Source organism: Barbus barbus (genome assembly GCF_936440315.1).
Source record: "Barbus barbus genome assembly, chromosome: 5".
In the NCBI taxonomy this organism is placed as follows: domain Eukaryota; kingdom Metazoa; phylum Chordata; class Actinopteri; order Cypriniformes; family Cyprinidae; genus Barbus; species Barbus barbus.
Genome location: NC_136733.1, coordinates 14,209,732 through 14,222,713, shown reverse-complemented (window position 1 = coordinate 14,222,713; position 12,982 = coordinate 14,209,732). Strand labels below are relative to the sequence as shown.

At 35.1% G+C, this 12,982-nt stretch overlaps 1 protein-coding gene across 1 annotated transcript in view; it reads left to right on the top strand.

Annotated features, from left to right (window-relative positions):
* The window catches only part of LOC306869168 (alpha-mannosidase 2-like), a 70,732-nt gene that overhangs the window by 14,850 nt on the left and 42,900 nt on the right, over positions 1 to 12,982 (top strand). The window contains exons 4-9 of the mRNA XM_079415804.1: positions 142 to 313; positions 4,842 to 4,969; positions 5,649 to 5,822; positions 9,054 to 9,240; positions 9,456 to 9,633; positions 9,756 to 9,967. Coding sequence (XP_079271930.1) covers positions 142 to 313; positions 4,842 to 4,969; positions 5,649 to 5,822; positions 9,054 to 9,240; positions 9,456 to 9,633; positions 9,756 to 9,967 — 1,051 coding nt within the window. The remainder of the gene's footprint in view (positions 1 to 141; positions 314 to 4,841; positions 4,970 to 5,648; positions 5,823 to 9,053; positions 9,241 to 9,455; positions 9,634 to 9,755; positions 9,968 to 12,982) is intronic.

Below are 12,982 nucleotides of genomic sequence, written 5' to 3'. Positions count from 1 at the left end.
AAACATCTCCTTTGGTGTTCCACAGAAGAAAGAATGGTTTGGAATAACATGAGAGTAAATAAATGAAGATAAATTTTATTTGTTAAAACCATTTTAAATATCAAGTCAAAGATTAACAAGTTTGTGTGTTGTTCTGCTCAGGCTGGCTGAAGACATTCGATGACTACTATAGAGATCAGACGCAACACATTCTCAACAACATGGTGGTGAAATTACATGAAGACAGTCGGCGAAAAATGATCTGGTCTGAGATCTCGTATTTTTCCAAATGGTGGGACAACATCGATGAGCAGAAACGAGATGCTGTCAGGAGGTGAGGCTTTTCTCTGCTGTTGATATCCATATATCCTCATGCGTCGGTGTAATTAATGGATACATTAATTACAGCATTCACACACAGTTCTGGTGTAAGCAAGACTGGGAGATGTTGAGGAGTGGAGGAGGACTCGATTGTGCTTTTGGTCCCATTTTAATTAAGCTTTTGTACTTTATTGCCTAGCTCTCAGGTGACGGCTTATGCACAAAAATAAAACAACAGCAAAATTAAGCTGAGATATTCGTATGATACAAACATACCATTTTAATAGTGATAATGACACAAAATGTAGTTTCTAGTATGTATTTCTTTTTATAACCATTCACTTCTCTTTGAAGATTTCCTAAAATGTGTTAATGTATTCCATTTAAACTATAGTTAATCAATGTTATCCGTTTAAAGATGTCATCAGTACATACAGTATGTACATATGATTACAAGGTCAAGGATGGGCTATAAATGCATGTCAAATATACAGAATTGGCTGTGTTTACTGTTGAGCTAGCCTTGGGAAAAGACACAAATGCCATGTGGAAATGTAATAAACATTTCTGCTGTGGGTTTGAATTCCAATTAGAGCATCTTTCAAAACTGCCTGAGGTGAAGGCTGAAGCCAAATGAAAAATCCAACGCCAATATTTATTCACTATTGATTTGATGCACAGAAAGAGTTTGAAGCAAACAAGCGCAATTCTTTTTGAACATTTACAAACCCCTCCTGTTTAAATTTCTAATTTACAACCACCCCCCCCCCCCCGTTTATTTCCAAGATGGCCTTGGCTGACTCCAAATCAAGATCTTTGGCAGGCATGAGCAGGTTTTATTTAATTTTATATCAGCTGAATCAAGGTCTAGCATAATGATTCAATTTCTTTTACTGCCACATGCATGGAGGTGTATCTTCAGAATAAATCAAGATGTCTGAGTTCTGGAATCTGCTCAGTGTGTTACGGAAAATGGGAACTGCATATAAGTCCATAAATTCCAATCTATGCTGGCATATATATTTTTAATTTTCAGCATTGGGAATGAGACTTTTCAAATATTTCATGTGTTAATCAAAGAGCATGTCAACATATTTTCAGATTGGTCGAACCTCACCTGAACCTCAATTTCATTCCCTCTCAACATTTAACACAATATAGGAAGCATTTAGTCTCAAATTTCTCTTTCTAAAAGGGGTAAACTTATATTTCATGGTCTAAGTTGCTGCTGTAGTATAAAATGAATCAAGTATGTCTTAGATGATGGAGAACAGTTCACAGTAGGGTCAAAGTCAACACAAAATGATTTTCGTAATCCATTTTACTTTGTTTGTCTGAGTAAAGTTATTAATTTTTTTTTCGAAAAACATACATTGATAAATCGTGCACAATAAGCCCAGGAACAAAGAAAGTGAATGGGTGGTTTTTGATTTCACATTGACTTTAATGAAAGGTGTAATCACTGCTGCCAAATGGCTCATTTTCGTAGCCAGTGATTGATTCCAGAATAACAGACTATTTTTCAAAGTAATTTTGAAAGTTTCTGTCAGTTACGTGCTGAGCTAGTGCTCTTGGTTTTGCTACCGCCGCTCTTATTACCGTCCTCCAGAGGGCCACGCTATACGATTCGCAGCTGAAATATTCAGCATTACAGAGAAAAGCTGCTGACTGGCAATTAGGCCTGGAGAACTCTACTTCTAACAAGGGATGCCATTACCCAAGGTGTCTGCTGTCTGTTCAAGAAAATAATTAGTTTGCAGTGGCAAAACTCAATAAATCTGAAGATTAAAAAAAATGTTAGTTTCTGTGTATAAAGCTGCATATGTGGAGAAAGTGCTTTGTAGTAAAAACCCTGAAGAAAAGCTGTCGATGATGTTACTGTGGTGAAACATTAGCAAATCCTCTGTCCTCTACAAAGCTTTGCTTATCTTAGTTTAAAGACATAACATTTACTTTATTTGCTTTATATATTATATACATTCCTGGTTTTACTGTGCACATATTTCTAAAGTAAAAATCATAACGTTTCATAAAACGATATTAATGTTCCAGATGTGGAAAGATAAACCAGTCTGACTCATCTACTCGTCAATAAGTGGTTCTCATCTGATTGCTTTAGGACCCAGATTTTACATAAATTGCCTTCAATTCAAACATTTAAATATATTAAAATTAAACATTTGGATAGATGAATGAATTTCATGCAACCTAGATTTTACAATATGACAGACGAATTTGCATCATCAGTTTGTTTGAACGAGCATTTAGCATCAGCAACCAAAGATATGTTATGTTTTCTCCTACTATTTAAAAGTTGATAAGCCTGTTTTGCTATCATAACCATGCACATTAATATGGTAAATTGCGTTATCTTTAGTATAGTTCCTTGACCCCATCAATTATGACTTTAATTGTAATGTTTGTTAATATTTTTATTCGAAACAGTGATTTCTCGGTTTAAAAATATAATTGTGGTAAAACAAAAAGAACCTTAATTTCGGTTGTTTATAATATTATTTTAACCACTGTTTTGGTTTTGTTCGTTTTTTGTGCTGTTTTGTTTGTTTTTTTAAATACATTTTTAAAATATGTTTTAATGTTCCCCTGTACATGACATGCAGGGAGAAAAAACAAGATATTGTGAACTAAAGAACATGAACATGATTTAACTAAAACAATGGAAGGAATTAGTATGAAGTGGCCTCGCTTGAATTAAAACTAGAGAACAAATTAGTACAAACAAAATTGTATGACATGGCCACAATTATACTAAACCTTGAGAACGAATTAGTAGAACAAGCCCTTGATTTAACTAAAAACGGGGAGTGAATTAGTACAAATGAATAAGTACAACCTGGCCATGATTTAACTAAAACTTGGGAGGGAGTCAATACAAAGTAGCCTTGATTGAACTAAAACTTGGGAACAGATTAGTACAACATGGTAGGGATGCAACGATTCACTTAACTCGCGATGCAATACGATTCACAATACTGATTTCACAATAAATTTGTTTAACAACAAAATGAGATTTAAGACAAATTAGAAATGAAAAGGTTTCCTTTCATTATTGCTTGGACAAAATGCTGCACATTGCTTTGTGAAATTGAAATGTGTCAAATAACAAAACTAAACTGAAATATAATCCCAACAAAACAAATCCCAAATCAAATCAAATAATACAAATAAAAGAAATCTCTTCATATAAAAAACTATTGCTTTGCTTGTGCTTTTTCTATTTAAAATTGGAGGCAACCATGGCATTTTCATCACAATCCAAACAAAGATGCTGCAGACATGCAGCATGAGCAGTTTTTGATTTAAATTTGATTGTTTCAAAGTTGAAGCAAAAACAGAATGAACTAAAACAAGTCTGACTTTAGCTTTGTGAAACTATATACATGAAACATCTACATGAAACAAAACGCTGGTTGCGTATGTTACCGTGGTTCTGGAAATTCCAGATGACCACCAGAGATGGTGCTTTATTAGTGGATACTCACAGCGCCAACCAGATAGGTAAAAAAAAACATACCAACGAACCAACCAACGTAGTGATGTGAGCTGAAGTGAGGGAATACAAGCCCCTGCAGCTCAGTGCCCCACCGCGAAGCGCCTCTCGCGTTCCAAGTGGGGGGCTATGAGGAGTATAGAGCAAATAGGTAGGCTCTTCACTAGACGAATATGAGTGAGCATCCTCCGTGGAAGCCACAGTAGCAGTAGGAACTGATTCTTCAGTTTGGAGGTTTTGCAAGAGATACTTTATCTCTAACATGTCTGTAGAAAGGCAAGCAACTTTCTTTGACAACAGGTGTCCTGCTGTTTAGAAGCTCATTAGGGCAGAGTTTGTAATGTAGTGTGTTTAATTAATTATCTAGTTCTCCAGTGTTCTTAAGCCCTGTGTTTCCGTGTCTTCAACGTCCGGTTTTGTTTGTCTTCACCCCGCTCGATGTATGTTCTCCTTGGAAATTGTGTCATTAAAAGTCTGTTTCTGGAAGTTTACTCCTCGTCTCCTCACTCCTTGCTCCCAGCGGAGCGTGAGACCATCCCTATTCCCTATGCTGATTTTCCATGTTTGACCAGGTGTGACGTCATGCGATTAGATAATTTTTTTCTTAACTGTTAACATTGGTGTATTGGCAACGTGTCTAATTTTAATGTTTTCTAATGTTTTTATTTAAAACCATGATTCCTCAATTTAAAAAAAAAAACCTTGGCAAAACATTCTAATGAATGGATAAAATCGGAAAAATCGCCCTGCCATACCACAAACTGAAAAGTCGTGGGTAGGAATTCTTCAGTCATGGCCACAATTCCTACATTTCTTATGGCCTGTCAAGGAAAAGGCTCTGTAGGAATAGCGGTTGTTTTTAACTAAGAACTTTCCTTAATCTAATCAAGTCCCAACTTACTTTATTATCTTGTGAAATATCTATTTTTTCTAAAAAAAAAAAAAACACATCATAGAAGTACGAGTTGTAGTTTCATGTTGACTTTAGTTAGGTACTCTTTCATTCACTGTCACTCTTTCTCTAACGCAGATTGATAGAGCGCGGTCAGCTCGAAGTGGCTACAGGAGGCTGGGTGATGCCTGACGAAGCCAACACTCATTACTTTGCATTGATAGATCAATTAGTTGAAGGTCACCAGTGGTTGGAGCGAAATTTGGGTATGTAAATCTTTTGCATTTCACCCGATTATTTCCCCTTTATCATTCATTCAGTTACTTTAAAGTTAACAACATAATGGTCAATATCTCCACTTCAAATCTAGAAGTCACAGAAACAGCAAAAATGCACCAAGTATGCGTCAATTACAAATCTTGTTTAACATTATAAATGTCTTCGCTGTTACTGTTTGATCATATTTAATGCATAATTTATGCATCTTTGCTGATATAAAAGGTATTAATTTCTGTCAACAAAAAGAAAAAGCTACTCACCGTAAACTTTTGAATGGTAGTGTATCTTAATATATCTATAACTGTTCTGATGGCTTTCAGTCAATACAGTAAAGTTAAACAATTTAAATCTTAAATAATCATGTAAAATAAACATTGTTTTACATTGTTTTCAGTAAATGAACACAAGGAAGAATAGCATTGAATCTTTTTTATTTATATGCATCAGTAATGCATTACATAAAGTAGAAATAATAATCAACAATATTGATATGTATATGATTTATATTTTTATATACTAAAACTTCTGTGAACATTTTTTTAGTGATGACGCAAGACAATATGTTACATTTTAACTACATGTAATGGTGGAAAGCACTTATAGTACTACACTCTTTTAGTGCGTTTAGTACGTAATACTGTGTCTTATTCCTATCATTTTTGTTAGGAGTGAAACCCAAGACTGGCTGGGCTGTGGATCCGTTCGGTCACACTTCTACCCAGGCTTACCTTCTGAGACAAGCCGGTCTATCTAACATGCTGATTCAGAGAGTACACTACTCAGTGAAGAAACACTTCGCCTCTCAGAAGACCCTGGAGTTTTTCTGGAGACAGAACTGGGGTGAGCAACTGATCTTGATGTAGAAACTTGAGGATAAAGTTATAGAAAATGACTGTTTTTACAGAAAATTACTATGATTTTATGCATGTGCTTTAATATTTATGATGATTTACTGTGGAACTTTTAAACTAGTAAATATGATGCATTTGAATATAAGTCACTTAAACTATAAAATTATTGACATTTCAGTTTGACTCAAGTGTCAAAATCTAAAAAAAGAAAGTCACCACCATGTCACTCCAGCCCCATACACTATTTTCTTCCATATAACACGAAAGAAGATGTTTTGGGTGAACTTTAAGTCTCAAAACTGACTGTGTCAGAGTGGCATCACACGTTTGATTGGAAATCTCTGTAGGAGCCTGTGCTAATCACATGAGCTGCTCGGTGATGCCATTCACACTTCCCATTGATTGAATCCATCTTTTATTTAGCGATTTACGTTGATTAAAACCTGGGTAGGTGGGGGGTGCTCACTACATTTAGCTTCATGATTTAGAAATAGAGGTCGATGTGAGATAAATCCAGTTTTCCATGAAGCATCTGCAGCTGCTGGCCCTGGAGCAGTTGGTAACAGACCTAACAAAGCCTGTGCCTAGGAAAAGCTCATCTCCTGTTCCAGATACATCTCCATCACTGGAGGTCATTCAGACCCTTACCCTGAAAGATAATCACACAAACTGATTTTGAGAGATTTTGATAGGAGCTGTAATGATCAACCTCAACCAAATGCGCTTGAAGTTATGTTGTGGATCTGCGATGGGTTGATATTACCTGTCCAGCATGTTTTTTATGCATGAAAACTTTCTGCTCGGGATTAAACCCAGCATTTAGATTGCTTGAGTTCCTCAGACTCCTCAGGAGGTCAGAAACCACACAGGAAGCTTGGTTAAATGAATGATAATAATGGTGCAGTGACCGTGCATCACACACCCTACAATCTTTCCTCTGCATTTCATCCTTTATGGCTGGATTATTATTGTTTGGTAATATCCTACATGTAGCTACATGTCAATAGTGTTCAGTTGAACACCTCATGCCAAATGTTGTATTATGAAAAAGAAAAAAACTACAAGGAATAAACCATGCAGAGTGTCAAATTTAGACACATTTGTTACACACTTAAAATGCACAAATGTTGTTGCATTAGAAAAGAAGTACAAAGTTCAAACCAAGAATTTTTCAAGCAAAATAAACGCACAGAAAGATTATTAATAGATTTTAAATAATAAAACTATACATAGTGTTCAGATTGATGCATTTGGACACTGTTTGCTTATGAAGCAACGTTCCAAACAGCATACGTTAATAATAAATAAATTAATAGAAATTAAAATGCAAAATGCATTCATCTGTGGTTTCATAAAAATAATATAAATTATGATGAACTTTTTAAAACGTAAAAATAACCAGTAACAAATTACAAAGGATTTAAAGGTTAGAACTTTAAAGCATTATTTTTTTTAATTGTTATTTTTGGTCTTATTATAATGTAAATGTGTTTTCTTTGTTATTCTAATGAAGGAGATGAAAGAAACAAAGGCGTATTACAGAAGCTTACCTAATAACTTTATTTTTGAACTGAACTCACTAAGTACATTTGCTTATTGCTACACTGCTGAACTACCAACCTTTTCTCTTTCAATTGAATGAATTCCGCTAATAGGCTATTTGTTAAATATTAAAATGATTATTAAAGTAAATAAAACAATTAAAAAAATTCAAACATGAAGCATTTGAAATGTCTTCAAAAAGTCATCATTTTAAAGCATTTATTTTAGTTAGTTTTGCATTATGAAAGTGTTTATTAGTGAGGCAAAATCATGTGTTAATATTTCATGTTAAGTATAAGCTAATTAGCATCAGCCTTTGTGCATTTAGAAAGACACTAAGCCCTAAAACCTTTATCTGTCCAAATCTCTTACTATAGTTTCTAAATCCATAAGTGCCTATGTTTAATTTGATGAACTACACCTGTGGTTACTCTGTTATTACAAATCTGTGAATTTGAGTAGAACTGACCCTCACTAAAAACATCACTGAAAGTCTGTTTGCAGATGCCACATGATTTGAGATCTCATGCAATGACATTCATACATTTTAAGTATGATTTAAGTGTTTTTTGGAGCTGCTATTTGTTGCTTCATTGGTGCCTATTCTCTAATGATTTGAATGAAAAATTAGAGCTGAAGGAAATGAGCAAAACGTTACAAGGGCTGAATTAGAACCTCCTTTTCTCAGAACGGCAAACAAAAGAGAAGTCAGAGGAAATGTCCTCCCACATCCCATCTATTGTTTTCTGTTGTCTGCCTGTTCAGTGTCGTGCATCTGTTTGGGATATGCTGTTTTTCCCAGACCTAGTGTTAAAAAACCCTGGAAAAATGGACTCCGAACTTAGATCTCTGACTGTAGCTGGTGCTGAACAAATATGATTACAGTTCATTTGGCTGTGGCAGCGTGCACTCTATGCCAGGTTGAATTAGCTTTCTACTCAATGTAATTGCATATATCACCATTTAACAGACAGCCAGACTACTCTGTGCTTCACATCTGGTCCCTTGTTTAAAGGAAATTCTTGCATTATTTATTCACACAGCTTTTATGAAGGTCACTCTGGAGCACATGCTGTGCTGAATGAGTAATTGAATATTTTTTATTGCAAATAAAATATGATTTGATTTTGACATTAGTGGATCATTTCATGATTTGAAGCCCTGAAACTAAATGGACTCGTAGTTGTTTGTCAAAATCGCACTCTGAATGATGTGCCAACTAAATGTTTTCAGCGAGTAACAGGGGAAAAATAGGAATTGATCCATCTTTAAGCAATTGCTTATATCATGAAAAGTGGGTGTTGTGTACTTATTTTCAAGAAAGGCCCAAAAATGAAAGAGCTTGGTGACATCAGCAGAAAAAGAAATGAGTTTCAGAGTTATTGTGTGATGTTTTTTATATTTTTTTTATATCATGAAATATTATGGCAGCCTTTTTCTTTGAAATAACATAATTACAACACTAACTGAAATATATTAGTCTTTAGAATTGAAATTGTAAATTTGCAACGTTGAAGCTGCTTGATTTGAAAGTGATTTCTGCGTAATCAGTGCCTCATCTATCGCTACACTATTAACAGTAGACTGTGTACCTTTTTTGTTTGTGAAATTTAGGTGAAATTTCACCAGTGTGGCCACACAAGACTATTGACTTAGCATTTGTTTTTGGTTTCAACAGATCAGGACGCAAGTTCAGATATTTTATGTCACATGATGCCATTCTACAGCTACGATGTTCCCCATACATGTGGTCCTGACCCAAAAATCTGCTGCCAGTTTGACTTTAAAAGGCTGCCGGGAGGAAGAATCAGCTGTCCATGGAGAATTCCTCCTCAGGCTATCACAGATAACAACGTACAGGAGAGGTACAGCCATACACACCAGTCACAGATATTAGGAACTACCATATTTACTCATGGCAACCTAGAAATGACAATGATTGTTTCTAACTGTCTTGAAAAAATCTGTTCCAATCTGTTCCAGGGATTACAGTTTTTAATCCCTTTTTTGTGTCATTGTTTGTGGATTTTCTGATTAGTTTTAGATTTCCCTCCACTTAGTTTATTCTCTCCATGTGTAGAGCTCAGACGCTACTGGACCAGTACAGGAAGAAATCCAAACTTTTTCGGACCAATGTGCTGCTGGCACCACTTGGAGATGATTTCCGTTACACTGAAGCTGTTGAATGGGACCAACAGTTTGAAAACTACCAGAAACTCTTTGACTACATGAATTCTCACCCTGAGCTTCATGTCCAGGTCTAGCATCCTTAGACAGACTTCAATGTTTACTTCAATTGGCCACACTTTGAAGTCTTGGTATATTTTCAGCCGTAATTGTATATTTTTTTCTTATGTATCTCTGTTGTTTCTCTTTGCAGGCCCAATTTGGAACTATTTCAGATTATTTCGAGGCCTTGCGTAAAAGCACTGGCATGGATCCGGTTGGCATGAATGTCGGCCAGTTGGCTTTGCCTGTGCTAAGTGGAGACTTTTTCACCTACGCGGATCGAGACGATCACTACTGGAGCGGATACTTCACCTCACGGCCGTTCTACAAACGCCTGGACAGAGTGCTGGAATCACACCTCAGGTAAGCCTTTCATAAATCCAAATGCACTGCGTGAATCTCTACAGTGACATTTCTTTAATGGAGGTAAAAATTGGCTTCAGCAAATACATAAAACTGAGTTTTTACATTTTAATGTGTGCAACTGAACAAAGGTTTGATGCTCATTGCTGAATCAATTAATGAAAGAGAAGATCAGTGACAAGTTTTACCACATTGGAAAATGATCAGCAGCAGTTTATAGGAAGCAAAGAGGATTTCTTTTATGGCTCTCTGTAGCACCAAAAATGAGAAAAACGAGAAAAGAACAAAATTTGAAATGCACTGCATTAATCTGCATAAATGCACTGCATACCATTTTTTGGTCTGGGTCTCAATGTCCAAAAGTTGAAACAATAAAAAATAGCATTTCCATATGCCTGGATTTGATTTGCCTTTGAGACCATGAGTTCAAAATTAACATAAAGTTAATTGTGAGCCAGAATGCCATGCTAATATGTGCAATAACATTTGCAATTCATATTGTATAAACTAATGACATTTTCTGGAAATTCAGCTTTTTCAAAGTCTGATCACTTTTTTTTTGAGAGACCCAAATATTTTTTGGGTCATCAGAGAAAGACTGTGAGTTTGAAATGTGTTTATCTGCTAAAAGTATATTATATCAACTTTTATAAGTACACTAACATACAGATGACCTAACACACATGTACTAGCAGTAATGAAAATGGCATTTTTCAAAGTTTTATGTAACTGATAAAAAAAAAAGAAAAAAAGATGACTACCTTTTAGGACTAGTCTACAGTTTCCGCAGCTGAGTCTGAGTCCGTCTATAGGAAATGGAGCTTTGTGATAACAGACGTTACCATCGTTTCTTGCAGTGCTGTGTGCTGCTAACTAACTCACAAAGCTGAAGGTCACATGTCTGTGTTGTCACGATAAGACTGAAGTCCTGTGACAAGGTCAAAGCAAATTAAAGCAGTCGGTTTTGAGCCACCAAATCAATGGCTTTAGTATTTATTCAGTATTTGATTGGCCATTGCCATTGACTGTGCCAAACTTTACTCCTTGACTTCTTTCTAACATGATATTGGCTCTAGAAAGATAAAAATTGATCTTATTAAGAAATAAGGAATATTATCGCTAATTTGTGGAATATGAAAGAAATAAATCCTTATTTATTTTTTTGCAGTGATGCATATTGATTTTCTACATTGATTTTTCTGCATGCTCCTCTACAGACGTTTTTTTTTACATGTATTAGTAGAGCTGTGTTGTCATTGTTAACTAAAACTATTTTTTGATATTGCCTATTCTATACATCCTGTATGTATGTATGTATGTGTGTGTTTGTGTATGTCAGTGGCTGCCCTGCATTTTATTGTTTAGTGCAAAACGTGATAAGGATAAGAATTTCCCTCATTTAGTGCCTGCATTGTATGTCTATATCCTGTCCTCTCAAAGACGACCATACTTGATCACACGAGTGAATAGATTGGGTACACCTTCAGCTCGCGGATGCGGAGAACTCTATTTAACACAGTATTTGCATTTTGATGGGTGTCTAAATGTAGGCTGGAGACAGTTTTCATCAGTATGCAGTTGTTAAACTATTCCCCGTTCTACACGATGGCTTCTTTCACACAGCAAACAGTACTTTGTTCAGCTCTGCTCAATTTCTCTCTCTCACTCGCACACAGTAGATTGATTAGAGATATTCAGCCCAAGGTCATTTCATGTTTAATTAATTATTAAAGTCAGTGTTTGGCTGTTCTTGCGGGAGCAGAATGCAGATGTATGTTTGATGTGAAATATGTAGGTCACATGTACTGTGTTTTTATCTTTTAACTGCTGTCTGTGAACCATACAGTAGAAATGTTGAAATGTTTGATCTGCAGAAACTACTTAGTCTTGCTTTATCAACTCACTTCAAAGATCTATTTGGGTAAAAAAAAAAAGAAGATTGTGTCACTCTAGTTTACTGATGTACTCAGATTATAGGCTGTCATTGTCTGCACTTGTTGATAAAATTTCACTTTCTGAAACCTTATCTGGGGGTCAATCTCAAGAAAACATGTCCATGTCACAGTTCACCCCAACATTTAAAAAAATTAATTATAGAAATTATCTTTTTCATAAAGAAAATAAAATGTTACCTGCATTTTACTGGAAATTAATTATTCTCATTAGATTGTCTTTACTGTAATGCAATCATTTTATTTAAATCAGCATAAAGAAAACTAGTAAAACAACTACTAACATCATGTTTGAATTCTGTACATTTAAATACATGTAATTTACATATTTTCACATGCAAAAAAAATCTTCACATGCAAAAACTGGCTTCATTTCCTTAAAGCAGTTGTTTTTGACTCGAAGACCCCCACTGTTTAACATAATAATCAAAACCCCGCTCCAGTGTAGGCTAAACATTTCCCTGTATTTCTGCTGTAATTATGACAAAGCTGCTTCTTAAAGAAACTTTAAAGAAACTGAGAGCATTCATGTTTTAAATAAATGAACCATCATTCAATTTTTGATTCCAGATGTTTCAAGAACTGTATACCAACAGTTATTGATTTTTAGGTATTAGTTACTGATTTAGTTATTATTGATAGTTTAATCTAAATTAAAATGCTACATATACATAGAGTTAGATTATTTTAATTTATTACCCCTGTTTTTTAATTAAAATACTTTTTAAGTCCTACTGCACACCAATTGGAAATTTGGTGAGGCCTGGTTGCGAACAAAAAAAAAAAAAATATATATATATATAATTTCGTTCTGTCTTTTTTTTAAAGATGTGAAATATGACTCATGCTCAACAGGTTTTGTGAGGTTCGCCCAACTATAGATTTTCATCTCCTGTAGAAAATTTGAGAAGGTCATTATTTGGAGAGACGACACCTGTATTGTTACTATAATGTGGAGAGATTCTGGTATTATTGTTGTTCTCACTCGGACACTCCCAACACAGCAGTGATCATACCAGACTATTATCTCTCTTTTACTGGAATGTGAACATTAGCCGGATTC